Genomic DNA, 16,548 nt, shown 5'->3' on the forward strand with positions numbered 1-16,548 from the left:
TTCCAATGTTTTCCAAGTGCTCCACACTGAGAAATGAGTTCTCATAAGTACACCATAAAAAATGTTGGACCTAATTATGAGTGTGTTCTCATCTCATGATAACAGATCATACCAGAGTCTAGAAGAAGCGGCCATGGCTGATATTACCCTACCTAACGAAGGTAGACATCCACCAGGAAATATATATTCCTTTATGAAGCCTGTACCTCGCCTGTAGTCATCATAGCGGTCATCCGGCATTGATATAAACTAAAGAAAGATCAATCACCCTTAACTGTTAGCAATATGTTCGATGCCATCATTGATACGAGTCATTTTATTAATCAAACACTTGAGAAATTTGCAGAGACAAAACTGTATTTTTAAGCTTATATGTTCTCCATTGAAACAATACCTGCAAAATAAAAAGCCCATTTTCTTCCAGTACAGACTCACAGCAGGAAAAGAACTCATCCACAAATTCATGGCCAACGTGTTCTATCATCTCACTGAAAAATGCAGCCACGTACTGGTAAAAACTTTCTGGAGTGTAACTAAAGGCTCAAGTTGGTACTTGGTAGGAGAAAAGTACTCACCAAGATATGATTCTGTCATATTTGTGGTCAGAAGGCAATTGGCGGTAGTCACACAGAAGGAAGTTGATCCGCTCCTGTTATGAATTTATTCAAATAACAGATAAAGTTATTTGCAATAATTAAGTTTCTGAAGTTTCTAAAATTTGATACCTGAAGTCCAGCATCTTTCACTTTCTTTTCAGCAAATTTAAGTTGTTCGTCAGATAGAGTGATGCCAGTGTATCTGCAACCCGTTTGTTTGACTACTTCAATAGCAAAGGTTCCCCAACCACAACCAATATCTAGAACCTCATGTTTCTCATCGATTCTAGCCTGTTAAATTGAAACAAGAAAAACTTTGAAATAGGAGACGAAATCAGATATTAAACCTTTGAAAGAATTCTCAAAACTAAACTCACCTTTTCAATTAGAATAGAGATTTTCCTAAGCTGTGCAGTCTTCAGTTCCTCATCTTCTGTCTTTAGAATGATAATTTGACGCAGATATGAAAAAATATTTTACATTACAATTAATAGAGAGTTTCTTCCCTGCAGTGTTTAGTATCATAAACTGATTGGAAGCTGGTGATTCTGACCTTAAATATTGCTGTGGAATACATCATTGTTTCGCCCAAGAACAGTGAAAATAGTTCATTACTCTACAACACATGAAAAGAGAATAATGAACTTCTGCCAGCTAGTCTCATGGCATGTCATCAAAACATCTACTAGCAAACAGTGAAATTAATCTGTTTGAGTAAATCCTATTATTTCTATATTCACAGGTTATAAACAGTATACCAGATCATAATGACGAGATATGTTCCTTCGAGCCTGTGTAAGACTATTTTGCCTTAAAAAATGCTGAAAACAATATTTGGCTGTGGCTATAGTGGCTGTGAATAACAACGGTTGCCACCATCGCCTACATAAAACAAACATAGCAATGAGACCTGGATGACTGTTATCAGCTATGTCATAACTTAGTTTGTGATAGGCGGGACAATGCACCTTTTCTTGTTTGATTTTGAGGCATTTGATTCTACGTTGGCAATGAGAAGCTGGACGAAGATACAACAAAGTATTATTGAAATTGGCATAGTAAGGATAATGAGATTACAAGATCAATATTCTTACCATAAAAAGATTAAAAAGATCTCGGTCTTTATCATCGAAAGAAAAATCGCCATTGATATATGCATCTGCAATGCCTAAATCAGCCTGTGTCATTACCTGTCAATTAAAAGTCATTTATCGTAATCAGTGAGAGTGAGTGAGGGTTTCATGGTGTTTTCATATTTACACTGATCTGATATTACCGTCTTACTGAGCTTTTATTAGAAAACTTTTCCTCTTAACTACAGTTAACATTATGAAGTATCAAAGTCAGTACTTAAAATGTATGTATATGCATACTTTCCAGTAAAACTGAGGACTGTGAACTTTAAGAATGGATCTTAGAGAACAGTCCTTTCTGCTTCCCTCAAAGGTAAACATTGTGCCTCCTTCTTCTAATAAACTGCATACAAGAGAGCAGTTATATATGACGAAACTTATTAGATGATGAAAATGAAAATACAATAGAAAAACAGCGGACATAGAAGATTGAAAAAGAAAAAACAAGTGGTACATGCACTGCAGGTAACTAACTCTACAAGCTTTCCACTTATATGATTCAAGTTGAGCTTTCAAGTGAACAAGGGTTTAATTAAAATGGAAGCAGACTAGATTTCAAGAACATAAGTGTTACTCACATTAAACACCCAACAGATATAAAATGTCTAAAAAATCTAGTAACAAACTGGCGTGCTGCTGTCTCGGTTAATGAAAGAGCCATATGTTTTGTGTTTCCCAACAGCGCACAACCATTTCCAAGCATACCATCTGCTGCAGCCATTCCAGCCTGCAATTCCAGTTTGCCAATGTATTAAGCTTCTTAATTCAACTAATTTACCATTTACTTAATAAAAATGAACAATTACTGAGGAGGTCAATCATTCTTTCATATCTTATATATTAACATATATCAATCAATACACGGGTTATCCAACCATTGATCTAAAAGTCCTCATAGAGTTCTCATGTTGAAGATCCTCATTAGAGCCCCAAACTTAAATTGTTGGTAATGTTCAAATAGTGCAATCCAACCGTCAATTGGATATGCTTTTGTACCAACTGACTAAATGCAATGGTTGAATTTTGAGGAGCTTGTATGCTCTAAAGTACTATGTATTTTCCCATTTTCTTGTTGCAGAAAAGGAGAGTTAGGTACTTGCTTCAGAGGTTGATAAACTTGAGTACAACTGAGTACAACACTGAACTTAAATTTTACTCACAAAAAGCAGTTAGGGAGTAACATATTGTATATAACACACTACACACTATACATGGCACCACCCCAAGAGAAGGTAGATATTTCTCAGTATGGCATGTTTAGAGAGAGCCTCCCCAGCTTCGAAGGAAATCCTGGCCTGCTTACACTATACCAGTAAGTACATTTCAATTTTCATTGTAGAATTGCATTGTATCATTGCCAGGGATCTATATGTGCTACCAACATCTATATAATCAGCATGCATGTAGAGCCACTAATCATACCAAAATAATCTGTCTTACATGTTAAAAAGTAAAAACTTAACCATGCTTGCAGATTGGCCAAAAAACAAAAACAAAAAAAACAAAATTGAATTTGCTATTGGATCAGCAAAAAATGGTATAACTTGAATAAAAATGTCTACTAAACTTAAAGAAAATTTTATGAAATGTTCAAAGTGAATAACTTGGGTTTGAAGCTGAGAATTTGAGTTACAAACCTGTGGATTGATGCTCTGAAGCGGCGGCGATTTTGGTTGATGGTTGAGTTCTGGGATGAAGCTTGAAATGGAGAAAGAAACAAGGTCTTTGTCGTTCTACTTAAAGGAGTGAACAGTGAAAGACGTTGTCCATTTAACCTGTATATATTTTTTGAGCTGACGTCATCAACTATTCTCTAAATACTGTGCACTAACTCACAAATTACTGTTTACGTAAACAGTGTTGGGCCTGGTTTTTAGGGTCGTCTGCAGTTCGTCGCTGTCTCTATTTTAGCTATTGATCATGAAACTTCTGGAGCTTCAGTTTCTCATGAACCTTCCAGAGCAAACCCATTTTTCACTTCTCTTTTTCTTCCTCTCAAGTGTTCTTTCATTCATCTTCTCGAGTCTTCCTTTTTTTTCCTTGGTAATGCTTCTCAAGTCTTCTTCAGCTGTCCCAAATAGGCAGAGAAAAAGAGAGAGCAAACAGAGTAGATGAAGAAGTGGAGAGCAGGTTGTTCGGAGCTAGAATTCGGGTTCCCGAATACTTCAATTTGCGTCTTCCTTAACTTTCATCGTTTGGTAATTGGATTTCGAATTCCTGTTTTTTAGTTTCGTTCTGTTTTATTGATCTGATCGATTCTTTTTCTATCCGATTGTGGCCCGACGGATTTACCTCGGTCTCAGACTGATTGGGTCTTTTGTAGACGCTAGATTGTGGGATCTTGAAGTGATTCAAGTTGGTCGCAGTATCCTATTGTGCCTGCAAATCGGTATGTCTTTGACAAATTCGTTGTTCAAAGTCTTCTTCTTGGGTTTTGTTTAGTTTGAATCTTGATTATATCATTCAAATCGTTTGTGTTTTTGTTCAAGGTCTGTCTCCCTTTCTTATCAGCTAGGGTTTTGGGTTCGATTTTCTTCGCTCTCAGATTAATTGAGTTTGTTTTTTTGTTTTTCCCTTTCTTTTTTACAGTTGAGGTTTTAAGATATGGGTCTCTAGATTATACGCCATGAGAAAGGTATGACGATTGGTGTTTCTCTTCTGCTATTAAAATGTTTGTTTTCTTAATATTTCAAGTTTGATGGATGTAATTGGGTTTGTTGTGAATTGATTCATACATAACTCATATGCAGGTACAATATGATTTATTTTCAAAATGGCGTACATGTCTAAGCTCTATTCAGCTCTCTGTAATTAATTTATAAACAGCTTTTTGACTGTCATGAGTTAAAAACTCAATGAGTCTTGAAAGCTCTCTACCTAAATATCTTTTATTAATGTGTTTTCCTCTTCCTTCGTGATTTTACATTTTGTTTGTGATGGTTCTCTTCATTACATTTCTGGTTTTGCCAAGACTAATTGTGAAAATTCCTAGCATCCTTATTGTAAACATGGAAAAAGGTAATAAGAAAAGCATAAGAAGTGATATTTGAACCAATGTTGAAGTAGGGTGCTGATAGTTTTAGTTTTTAATTTTTATAGAGCCTAGCTAGCTACAGCATGCACAATATATTTCTGAGGAAACTTTAACAATGTCATAGGCTCCTCTACCTTTACCATAGGTTGTCATTCTTAAGTTTCAAATTTAAGTGGTCTATCAAGAATGTATATACAATATATCTTCAGTTTGCGTGTTTGCCAAGTCTAAATACTTGAATATGGAAGTATTCTTGATATAATAGTATGGGTTTAGGGATAGAGAGACATATAGATATTTTATGGGAATAAAGAGGCAGAGAGACATTTTATAGGATTATACACTTTTTCTTCTACATTATTAGATTTTAGAATTGTGGATACTCATTGAATTTCTTATTCCTTTACTTCATTAACACGCCATTTAGTTTCAACTATGCTGCAGCGAAAACAGAAAAATAACATATCTGGAATTGTTGAGTCAATTTAAAATTAGAATAGAAATGAAAGACAAACTGACATTCAATAATATGAGGGCCACCACAACAATCACCTTAATTACTTTTCTTATTCCTCAACTGCTATCATAGCAACTGCTCTTCTATTTCTTCAATAAGAAGGGCACAGAGCGTTTATAATGAGAAATTATAACTGATGAGGATTAGTATACCTCAGTTTGGGGATGAAGTGGTGCATGACAATGAGGATGAAGAAGTTAATGCAAGCAGAGTAATGGCTCATATAATGGTATGTTTCCGGACCTAAAATCAGTAAAATGCATTACAGGTTTGTTTCAGACCTAGATTACTTATTCCACTGGACTTGAATATGCAAATCTCAAAGCTAAGGTGGAAGGTTTAACAGGGAAGTCAAAGGTATGCATCAAGTTTATAGGTTCTAATAAATTGCACCAAGTTTATAGGTTCTGATTAATAACATTACATTATGTCATTTTCTTATTTACAGTCATTTTATGAGGCATATCTCTAATCCTTAATTATTAAACAACTTCAGATTTATTCCAACCATGATCAGTTCTGATTCGACTATTAAATACTAAAATCTCTTTTCAAAATGGGATCGGGGTTTTGATATATGGTATGTCAGTTGTAGACAATATATTGATTCAGTCCTTTTATCTTTTTCTTGCAGATAAGTGAGAACTTCAAGTTGTAAGAAGACTTATATAAAGTGAAAATTTTAACCATTTGGGATTGGTATCAAATTTAGACAATCATTTGGTGTTGTTAATATCGATTTCACATTGGTAGACTTATTAATCATTTTTAAGTACTATTTTATTGTTTAGAAAATGACAACCCACTACCATAGACAGTTGTAAAACACAAAAAAACCACCTTGCAACAGATTTAAACAAATAAGGACATAAGCCCAAGCCCATTTATCTATTTTACAGATTCTACTTCATCAATTGTATCATGTCATCGCGGTGGGAGGTGGTTTTGCTCTAAAATGCGCCGCTGCTGGATTGCTGGTTGTTGGGCAGTGGGCACTTCGTATGGATTACGCCTTTGACGCGAGACGCGCTAATACAATGTAAACATGCCAACGAGTGCATAGTAGCAACTTGCGCCAGGCGGAAGAAAGGGTTGGTTTGAGACCAAGTGATCTATTATGTTCTTAGATTTTTACCCCCGAATTTTGTGATCCATGTGTATTCTCCAGATTATTTGCTGGGCTCATGTTCTGCAGATTTCCCCTTCTTTTTTTTAATCACTATTTCATCAAGTGTTTTACTGTTTTCAATTTTGAATTTAGGTTGCTTTGTGGCTTTCTTAGAAATTCCAATACAAATCATTATCTCAACTGTTATTTCTATACAAGTGTATGGGCATGAAAAATTGAACTCTTCTTTGTTTGGTTTGCTTTTTCGAAAGACTAGTTTACAGCAGCCCTGCTACCATCGGAACCAGTTATTAGCCTTAGCGTCTCTAGCTATAAAAATAACCATTGCTCTTAATTTAAGAACAACCTGTATTGTGCACTTGTATATTAGATAGCTAACAAGTAAGATTTGAGTTGGATCAGTTGATATGAATACTAAATTCATGCTTGTTTTGGTTAGGTCAGGTCCAATGTTTTTATTCTAGTCTTTAACACCATCACTTTGGACACATTTCAAAGGTGTTGCTGAACCATCTTTCCATGATGAATACATTTGTCATTCATGTATTTTTATTTTAATACATGTATGTGCAGCAAAAGTAGTCAACGAACTGGCCTAGCTTCTCTGTGTAGTCTTTATTTGGTTTTCATCTGCCGGCTGAAAGTTATGAACTGATTCTGATATTCACCAAGCTGCTCTTTCAGGCAGGCCGTGCAAGAGGAAGGAAGGCTGGAATTTGTAATGTGAATTCTCTTTTGGCTCTGTGTAATTATAACCAAGTTGCACATTATTTCTCATTAGTTTGTTTAGACAGTACTGTTCGGTGTCTTAATATATCTAATGGTAATGCCTCTCTTACAAGGTCTTATAATTATTGAAGAGCAAACACTCCATCACAACACATTACCTATTTAGAACAGAAGGATGTTACTTGGATTAATATTCCGACTGTTTAATGGCATTGCATTCATCCAAGGCCCTGCAATAATCCAGAATGTAATGTTACTCAGGCAATTTGCGCTACCCAAAAAATATATGAATACAGAATAACAAGCCACCGAAGAGATTGGAACAAGTTTGAGGATTAAATTCGTGATTTTAGCTTCAGCTAAAGACCCGCTTGAATATAGGGGGTGCATTTAGACTTGGAACCCCCAAATCCAAATATCCCTCCTTCCTCCTCATCAGCTTTGAATCTCTTCCTTCAAATGGGTACAAGAATCCATGCTAGACCACCGGTCACCTCTCTTCAAAAGGCATGGATCAATAGTGAATTTTAGAAAAACAAGATAGTAAAGATGACATCATACATTGATTCAAATCAGTTCATCAATTACAGTATCCAAACAGAAAAAAATTAAATTCACCTATTTGCAATCTTGAAATATGAAATTCCAATCAAAAAATAAAAGACGAACAAGAATTACCGGTTTGCAGCCCTATCCAATTTGATGAGTTTTATGAACCCCGGGACTGTCTCGTATAAAAAGTACACCACACATCCAAGATTCGTGACATTAAGACCGGTAACCGAAATTGCACGCAGGTCCTTTGGGATTGAGAAAAAACCCTTCGGCGACATGTTTGCGATAGAAAACAAGATTGATGCCTGATTCGGGGCACCATTATATAGAACTTTTTTGGGCCTCTTGTGCGAGTATAGCACAATTGTTAACAGAGCCAAGCCCACTTTTTCACAGGCACCGTCTACATTTTACCATTATTTTTTTAAACAAATGGCTGGTACGGTAACCCTCAAGTCTTCATTAATGAAACCGTCGAATACAAGGGGGAAAGACATAAAGCCTAAACTCCTAATTACAAAGACCCGAAATACTATCGAGAATCTTTAAAACGTACTTGTAACTTAACAAGCACAACCTACTAAAGTGCACTAACCTAAAAACGACTCTATTTGTTTTGTCACAACGGTAAACATCCTCCTGTCTAATAAAACAACTTTCCTACTATGTTGCCGCTAGAAAACAAATCTGACAACACTTAGTTTCATCCTGTAACTTAACAAACACAACCTACTAAAGAGCACTACCCTAAAAACGACTCTATTTGTTTTGTCACAACGGTAAACATCCTAATGTCTAATAAAACAACTTTCCTACTATGTTGCTGCTAGAAAACAAATCTGACAACACTTAGTTTCATCCTGCCACTAGGAGATTGTGACCATTAATTTAATCAAACAAACGATGTGTCGCCTACCTAGAACAACTAAGGCACATACGGTGCATAGACCGTCATAAGGCCATTTGCGCCTTACCATGTAATTGTAGGGTATTATTTGTGGCCTAAAGCTGCTTAGGGAATTATTTCTTGGTGGAAGATGGAGCAACATCGATATCCTCCGATGGCTTGGCTCGGACAATGTAAAATGGTTCAGTCTCGTGCGTGAAGATGGCAACGCAGGAGGCGCAATAGCATCTCTTTCATAAAGTAATTGACTGACCTTTGGCACTAGTTCTATTTAGAAGTACTTGGGATATATGTCAAAGGAAGGAAAGCCCTTTTTTTTCTGGTCGCCCTTTGTTTGCTAAGCTAGTATAAAGCTTCTGAGGCCTTCTTCTCTCACCTTCGGTGCTCTCGTTCCGGCCCTCCTACTTAGTTTCTACGGACGTTGGAAGCGTTGATGAACTTTTTTCCTTTTTCTGTGGACATGACTATACTATTTTGCTGTGCTCGATTGGTCCTCTATAAATTGCAAAAACCATTTTGTTGAGCGAGAGAGCGGATTGAAATTCACTCTCGGCTATAGTTTGATGCATTTTGTATATAACTTCGGCTAAGTACCATAATTCCAACATCAACCAAGTAACATAATATAAACAAAAACTCCTATTTTTAAAGGTCCTCCTTGTCAGACCCCAAAATTTATGTTCTTCGGGATGGTCTGTGGTGCTCTGAGCTTCATGTGCAATCCATCAGTCAATTTATTCTACTTATACACCAGTTGACTGAATCCAACGGTTGATTTTTCGGAAGCTTTTATGCTCTAGAGTTACTATAACATTTCCCACTTTCTTGTTGCAGAAAAGGAGAGTTAGGTAATTGCTTCAAAGGTTGATAAACTTGAGTACAACAATGAACTTAAATTTTACTCAAAGTCCACAACAACAAAAAGCAGTTTGGGTGTCATTGTATATAACACACTATACATGCCATCACCCCTTTGTGATGAGAGAGTGGATATCTCTCAGTATGGCATGTTTAGAGAGGGCTTCCCCAGCTTTGAAGGAAATCCTGCTGAAGTTATACCAGTAAGTACATTTCAGTTTTCAGTCTCACATTGCCGGAATAAGAGAGGGATCTATATGTGCTACCTAGTTATATAGTCATCAACTCATCATGCATGTAGAGCCACTAATCATACCAAATAATCTGTCTTAGATGCTAAAAACATAACCATACTTGCACATAACCCATACGAAAACTTGTTATAGTTATTGCAGCGTGAATCTGAAATGGTTCTAATTTTCAATAGCGAATAACTTAAAATGCTAATGATCAAAATGTCTGGAGCCAGCAGGAAAGTAAGGAGTTAAACTTGAAACCAGAGGTCATATAAAAGCTTTTATAGCCCTACTACTGTTTTTTGATATGCTGAGTAATGAAAATGAAGGAAAAAATAATCAAAATCTCAAAACCTGTTAGTGTTCTTCCAATGCTGATATTCTGATGATCTTATTGTTGCTTTCACAGCAGTGCCAACAAGTCCACAGAGATTGATCATCACTTGTATGAATTTGGGTCTGTGGAATACCATATCCAGGTAAACAACTCAGTATTCACAAAATGAATGTGGAACTATGCATTCACTTTTCACCGTTCATCTCTGCTTCCTTATCTATGTAGCCTTCAATAAAAACTAAAAAAGCATAAAAATGACAAATTGTATAGCCTGATTACCATTTAAGCATCTATGAATGTAAAAGGTACTTAGTCAATGTAAAGTTTGTGAATCACACTGATGATAGAGGTATGTGATATATGTTAGACTTAGTGTTATAAGTATATATGCCTCTGTATATACATATAATCGTATTATTAAACAAAGAAAAGAGGAAAGTATGTCTTGATATGATATGCATATATATCCCAGACATAATGCATGATAATGAAGCTAGCACCTTAATTAATGGTTGGGTGAATGGTAAACAAAGAAGTCTATGGGATTTTGAAGTAATATGAGAACCTTTCTCATGATTCTCTTGTAATGTAACAGTCATCAGCCTCAAATGAACATTATGTATACTTGTCAATATCAACTCCACTGCTTTCCCAAGAAGTCCTGTTGCCATATGGGATTTCACATAGTACCAAACAGATGGTAACAGCAATTTGTCCAGATGTTATTGAGATCATTGAACCTGCAAAAGAAGGATACCAGCTTACTTTAAGGCTTGATTTTTCTAGACTGCCAAACGGAAAAGGTTTGATGATTCTTCACATTGCCTCATCAATACATACAAACATTTAGTCATGCTATCTATCTTAAATATGGATTTTGTTTGCTACAACAGTATACATTAACTGCATTTATTGCTGTTACAATAACAATTTTATCTTTTAATAAATCAGTGATCACTTGATAGCCAAAAGAACAGAATTGATGATATTTCTTTTACTGTTATACTGAATTATAAGCTTCTTTCACTTTAAAACCAGGAATTACTGCATTACACAAAAATATGAAATGTAATCAGTATCAGTAACATACCTCAAGCCATGGTAGGAGTCTAGTTTAGACAACCAGATAGCCTGACATGATTGAACTTCCCACCATAGCAAGGTAAACAGAGAAATGCTTTTTAAGAACTTGTAAACAAGTCTTCATGCATACATGAACCGAGAGATGATGAAATGAGTTAATGAACAGCAGGGTGAACTGCAAAACAAGAATTTGATAAAGAGGAGTCAAAATAAAACAGCAAAAGATTCTCAATCTTAGATTTTCACTCTATCAAATTGTCAAGAATGAACAAAAAGTAGATTTGCCGACCTTCAGTAGTCGCTTTGTATAACTAGTAGGGACACCATTTGCTCAAACATTGTCGAACTCCATAAGGTATACAGGAGCAAATGTAATATTGTGTCTTTTGCAAGGAAAACTTATCTTAGATAGCCATTTGAGAAAGAAATGGAAAAGTCATGTAGTAATATTGGATTACTGTAAGCATGACTAGTATTCCTTCTCCTCCTACTAGTAGGTTGGCTAAAGGAGCAAAGAACTCTATGAAAATGTCTTTAATCATAACAAAAGAAAAAAACAAATGTTCTAATTGGTCATGCATTAAAACTCAGTATGCCAGAAGTATTATTCAATAATATAATGAGCTTATTAATCTGATACTGAGAATTTCATAAATTCCCTATCCGTAACTGTATTCATGCACTTCCTTCTATTTCTCCAGATTCTCTAAAGATAATTGCTGAGATTTCTGCTGTGCAATCAATAATTTTAAGTTCTCGGCTGAAAGAAATCTTGACAAATGTCAACTCCTATGATTCATTTCAAGGGATGTATAAGCCAATCAAGCTCCTGTATCGCCCAAGTGAGCCTTTCTTCATTATTAGACAGGTAATAAGGTTCTGATAAACACAATGAATTAGCAGAATAACAATGCTTGGTGCTTTATAGATAAACACCCAGTAGGCAATACTATGTGAGCTTCCTATGTCTTGTGTACATACAAAATGAACCACAATATATGGGATTACTTCATAGGGAACTGGTGTCAGTCCTAATGAATTATAGAAGTACCAGATCACCGGCTTAGCTAGACACATCCAATTCCTTTTATGGAAAATAAAAGCATCCTGATACACATTCGCATAGCAACTATAATTATATGCAGTACATCAAAGGGAATAGAGGAAAATGCATATCCTCTTTCTAGTATGTTGAAAAGTTTCCAGAAAATGGAAAATGCAGTCAAAGAAAATGATATAAATATATGGACTATAATATCTATACATGATTTACAACATTACATTTCTAAGGTGGCAACATTTATACATTTACTTCTCTAAAACATGCACCTAGCATGGCCAAAAACCATTCTAATTAATAAACATATGCAGTAACAGAATTCCAGTAATTTATCAGCATATAAACTTACTCTGACAATTTACTCATTAGATATTCTCATGCATACCTGGATTACGGTTGCTGAAGATATTGATTGGGTTTTGCAGCCACAGAAGAGCATAGCAGTATTCCCCATACATTTTAAAGACAAACCAGATGTCATAATCGCAACAACCTTCTTTCAGGTCTGTGGCTTCAAGATTGAACAGATTTTCCTATCAAGAGTTCAAGACTGCTGATTAGATGACACCTCTTTTTTCCCTCGTTTTCTCTTTTTTCCCCTACTGGGGCATGACAGGAACTTATGGATGTTGGAAGCTCTGAAAAATGGGCCAAAGCACCTCCTTGTTGCTGGTCACCAATTCCACCTCCAGAGTTAAGAGGGGAACTTTTTGAAGATTTGAGTACAACTGGAGGATTTGTGTCTTTTGGTATATGCTTACTCCCCAATCTCTTTTGTGCAGAAACCTCACATTAAGTCATGACAAGCCAAATTATAAAATGAGCTGGTACATATGTATGGAACAGCAAGTTCTCTAAATATCAATATCAAACTTCGCCTACAGATTATCAACAATACGTAACACAGGAAGAGCAAATACCATTCTCTAACCCCATAACTTGCTGCATTGAATAATAACCTCAGCTAGTATTATCAGTAGAGACTCACCCTACGCCATTTGATATTGACTTATTTACAGAGATTTCTCCACGGCATGTCAAAGGTAAAAAACTGGACAAGACAGTATGGAGCTTATTGAATTTCTATGCCTATGTAAAATTCCATGTGAAGGTAGAGTTAAATCTTATTCTTTGTGTGTTTTTCTTTTCTGTGAGCTCTCCTTTATTATTCTATAAATTTTTAACCATTAGAATTGTTACACCTTTAGCTGACAAGATTTTCTAAACAGAGTACTAGAAGTTATATCCAGAGAAGGATGAGAAAGCGTTTGGAGGGATTAGTTGAGGTAATGAACAGATATCTTTAGATACTAAAGCAACTCAGGACTTGGTGTCCGCCAGTATAATATCTCTTTCCTTGTGTCATATCAAAGACATTTTGGATCACTTACCCTAGTAAGAAGAGAACACTAACCTTCTCTTTACACACTCGCAGCTCCTTCATACGCATAACATAAAAGTAGAAGATGAAGAAACGCGAAGCCGCAAGATTCAAGGTATATTCAGCATATATATTTCCATAAACTCATGCACAATTAGTAAAGGGAAGACCAGTAAACTTTTTGAGTTTATTCCTTCATATGGTTGCTGATGCCTTCATTTTTAAAAAAGATAGACAGTCATAAATGGAACCTAGCTAAACTCATGAAATATATCTTTGATTATATATTAACTTCTGTCATAGAACTAGTTACACTAGTGCTAAACACCATTCCACTCTTAGAATCTGGTTATAACTCATTCATTGTATATGCAAGCAAATGCAGGATTCAAGTGTACGATAAGGATAGCCAATCTACCAAAATTTACTGTCCTTAAACGAAGATATAATGGATTCAGAAGGACCATCAAGAGAATCAGATCTCGAATTAGAATCCATGGATTCGGGCGATTTCGTCACCGATGGTTAAAACTACCAAAGTTCTCTTCTTCTATGGGATATACCAAATTAGAGTAACTAAAGATAGAGAAGCAATTCCACTACTGCTTCTTATATAGAATGATACGAGTTAAGTGTGCCATCAATATTTTTACTATACAGCTAATCCCAGTTAGTAGCCATATAAAGTATTTTCCTCAAATGACATCATAGTTTAATATTAATGTCTTAATCTGTAATTCTTTTGAAGTACCACATATAGAATTGGTGCTCAGACATATTCATCTTTTTGTAATTTTTTATACATTCAGGAAATTTACTCTGAGACTACAGCTATATGATAAACAGCAAGCATCTATGTGCTAAATCTGCAGTCAAAGAATAACATTCCCAAAATCAAAACAAAACAATGCCATCTATAAGAAACGAGCTAGGTAAAGACTACCTGACCTGATCATTGAAGCAGAATGAACTAACAAAAACATATGCTAAATCATACATTTCATTCCACCTCAATCTCTTCACTCGCACCACGCACCAACACAAGTCACTGCTCCGATTCCAGCTCTTGCAACAACGGTCCACTCGCCTCGCCGCACCAACAGTTCAAGCTCCTTCCAAGCCAGCCAAACATCACAAAGCTCGACATCATTATCCCAATCGCATGCCCTATAAACAACAACGTCATCACAGCCACACCCCTCAACCCATCCTCCTCAAGATCACACTTAAACTCAGCATTCTCAGACTCCTTAGGCCACACAGCCATCTTCTTACACCCTTTCAACCCAAACGTGTCAGTGTACAACGACAAGCCTAGCTGCAACATCCACGTACCCTTAAAAACCAAACCGGACGACAAGAAAAACTCTGCGAAAAACGACCTAGGCCGGAACGACAAGTACAAGCAAGAAAAGGCGCATGCAAGAGTGAGTACACCTAACATGTCGTACATGGTTCCTCCCAAGCCGGAGATACCTTTACCGATGACGGAATATTCAACGAAGAACGTGACTGCGGCCAAGACGAAGATAAAGGCCTGGTCGATGTGCATGGGGTAGTCTAGGTTTTCACGGAGGATGATGAGGAGGAGGAGAAGCCAGAAGAAGAAGATGGTGGCGGACTGCTGGAAGAAGGCGAAGCGGTAAGTGGGGTGGCCGGAGAAGGCGAGGAAGATGAAGATTTCGGAGAAGGAGGCGATGGGGAGGGCGATGAGGAGGGCGTAGAGATCGATGTTTTTCCATTTAGGGTCGGAGAAGTACCAAGTTTTGGCGCGGAAAAGTGAAGGGTTTTTAAGGTAAAGGGAGGAGGAGCAGAGCAGGCGGCGGAGGCCAACCGGGGAGAGAAGCACGAAGGCTGAGAAATGGGTGGCTAGTGATGCCATTGATCTAGCTTCGTTTTTGTTTCAGTTAATTTTTGCTCATTCAAAGCTGGGAGAGAATGGCGTTTCACATTTTGTTAAGTTTTAGCATCGACCGATCCTACACGTGGTATCGAAATATTCATCATTTAAGGTTCTAAATTATGGAAAGCGCTGGAATACACGGTACGTCGAGGTAAGTCCCGACACGTGGCACGGTTTTGTCCACAAAATTCAAATTTTAAAGATATAAAAGTAAATCTCCCGTTAACTTCTGTCAGCAGTAAATATCATCCATTATAGTTAAATTTAAAGTCGTTTAGGTCAAATCCCCTGTGATCTACTCCAAGTGCCCCAAAACTTTAATCTCTTTCTGGAATTCTAGGTTCTTGTCGAACATGACGGCTGACGTGAAGCCGAGATCGGAGGTCAGATAGTCGAGGAAGACGACGATCGGGCCAACATGCGGCAGAGGAACTTCATTGATTTCGATTCTGATTGAGACCCGTCGAAAGACCCGTGCGAAATTGGCTCAGCAATATATGGGAGGAGGATGTGCTATCAATATCAATCCAGAGGAGTGATATGATTGTGAAAGAAAAGCTGGTGTGGTGCTTGAATTGGTAGAATCTGGGTTGAATCAGACCCTCGATCGGAAGACGACTGAGGTTGTGGAGCTTATGTGAATATGTGATACTATTCGTATGGATGAAAGTTCCTCTACTTTTCAACAAAAAAAAAAAAAAAAAAAAAAAACCGAAATCCTCGATGTAATGGACCCATGTGGTAAGTCTCGTTGGGAAGTAAATCATCTGTTCCCATTTAACCAGTGCCAACCTTGTGCCACGACTAAGAAGTTGACACTTGTCCATAAACTTAACAGAGGTTAACAGTGTTCAGGTTGTAAATTATCTATTTTATTTTTTATATATCTTCAATTTAAATTAAAAAGCCTTCTGAAGAAGGGCAAAACCCAAGCAGCCCAGAACTCTTCTTCTACCCGAGCATTCCCAATTTCAAGTCGAATCCAAAGACCAATTCCAACCAAGTATGTATTGTCATCAAAATCACCATCGCACCTTATTTCCAATCATAATCCCAGCACCCACCACCACTGAACCCATCCTCCTCAAAG

General features: G+C 36.7%; 3 protein-coding genes and 1 non-coding gene across 5 annotated transcripts in view; 2 read left to right on the forward strand and 2 right to left on the reverse strand.

Moving 5' to 3' along the window:
* LOC101310979 (cyclopropane-fatty-acyl-phospholipid synthase-like) overlaps nt 1-3,462 on the reverse strand; it is a 4,109-nt gene extending 647 nt beyond the window's left edge. Inside the window, exons 1-13 of the mRNA XM_004296353.1 lie at nt 3,367-3,462; nt 2,308-2,456; nt 1,970-2,072; nt 1,691-1,786; nt 1,565-1,614; nt 1,355-1,478; nt 1,150-1,212; nt 974-1,033; nt 726-887; nt 576-649; nt 395-488; nt 113-249; nt 3-26 (exon numbers count right to left, since the gene is read on the reverse strand). Of these exons, the coding sequence (XP_004296401.1) occupies nt 3-26; nt 113-249; nt 395-488; nt 576-649; nt 726-887; nt 974-1,033; nt 1,150-1,212; nt 1,355-1,478; nt 1,565-1,614; nt 1,691-1,786; nt 1,970-2,072; nt 2,308-2,450 (1,130 nt within the window). The 5' untranslated portion in view covers nt 2,451-2,456; nt 3,367-3,462. The remainder of the gene's footprint in view (nt 1-2; nt 27-112; nt 250-394; nt 489-575; nt 650-725; nt 888-973; nt 1,034-1,149; nt 1,213-1,354; nt 1,479-1,564; nt 1,615-1,690; nt 1,787-1,969; nt 2,073-2,307; nt 2,457-3,366) is intronic.
* Nucleotides 3,463-3,868: 406 nt separating this feature from the next.
* Nucleotides 3,869-7,202, forward strand: LOC101311267. 2 transcript variants are annotated; one of them, XR_184410.1, is made up of 4 exons: nt 3,903-3,927; nt 4,033-4,118; nt 4,319-4,364; nt 5,438-7,202. It is a non-coding gene; the product is annotated as an uncharacterized LOC101311267 (transcript). The 2 variants fall into 2 exon arrangements; XR_184409.1 differs by having other exon boundaries at nt 3,869-4,118; nt 5,353-7,202.
* Nucleotides 7,203-9,581: 2,379 nt separating this feature from the next.
* LOC101311849 (probable actin-related protein 2/3 complex subunit 2-like) lies at nt 9,582-14,384 on the forward strand. Its single transcript, XM_004296354.1, has 10 exons — nt 9,582-9,661; nt 10,104-10,173; nt 10,627-10,834; nt 11,816-11,982; nt 12,600-12,677; nt 12,791-12,923; nt 13,194-13,285; nt 13,404-13,460; nt 13,610-13,670; nt 13,941-14,384. The coding sequence occupies exons 1-10, from the start codon at nt 9,603-9,605 to the stop codon at nt 14,129-14,131; spliced, it is 1,116 nt and encodes a 371-aa protein (XP_004296402.1). The 5' UTR covers nt 9,582-9,602; the 3' UTR covers nt 14,132-14,384.
* A 216-nt stretch (nt 14,385-14,600) lies between these two features.
* On the reverse strand, nt 14,601-15,437 carry LOC101301865. The gene has a single exon (XM_004297798.1). The coding sequence runs from the start codon at nt 15,435-15,437 to the stop codon at nt 14,601-14,603; it is 837 nt and encodes a 278-aa protein (XP_004297846.1).
* Nucleotides 15,438-16,548: the final 1,111 nt, after the last annotated feature.

The sequence above is a fragment of the Fragaria vesca genome, linkage group LG4 (genome assembly GCF_000184155.1).
Source record: "Fragaria vesca subsp. vesca linkage group LG4, FraVesHawaii_1.0, whole genome shotgun sequence".
Lineage (NCBI taxonomy): Eukaryota > Viridiplantae > Streptophyta > Magnoliopsida > Rosales > Rosaceae > Fragaria > Fragaria vesca.

Excerpts from the sequence above, each read along its gene's own strand:
- LOC101301865 (XM_004297798.1), bottom strand. The coding sequence starts at position 15,437 with ATGGCATCACTAGCCACCCATTTCTCAGCCTTCGTGCTTCTCTCCCCG.
- LOC101311849 (XM_004296354.1), top strand. The coding sequence starts at position 9,603 with ATGGCATGTTTAGAGAGGGCTTCCCCAGCTTTGAAGGAAATCCTGCTG. Across the intron at positions 13,286-13,403 it reads ATGTAAAATTCCATGTGAAG|AGTACTAGAAGTTATATCCA; the intron begins GTAGAGTTAAAT and ends TTTTCTAAACAG. Across the intron at positions 13,461-13,609 it reads GTTTGGAGGGATTAGTTGAG|CTCCTTCATACGCATAACAT; the intron begins GTAATGAACAGA and ends ACACACTCGCAG.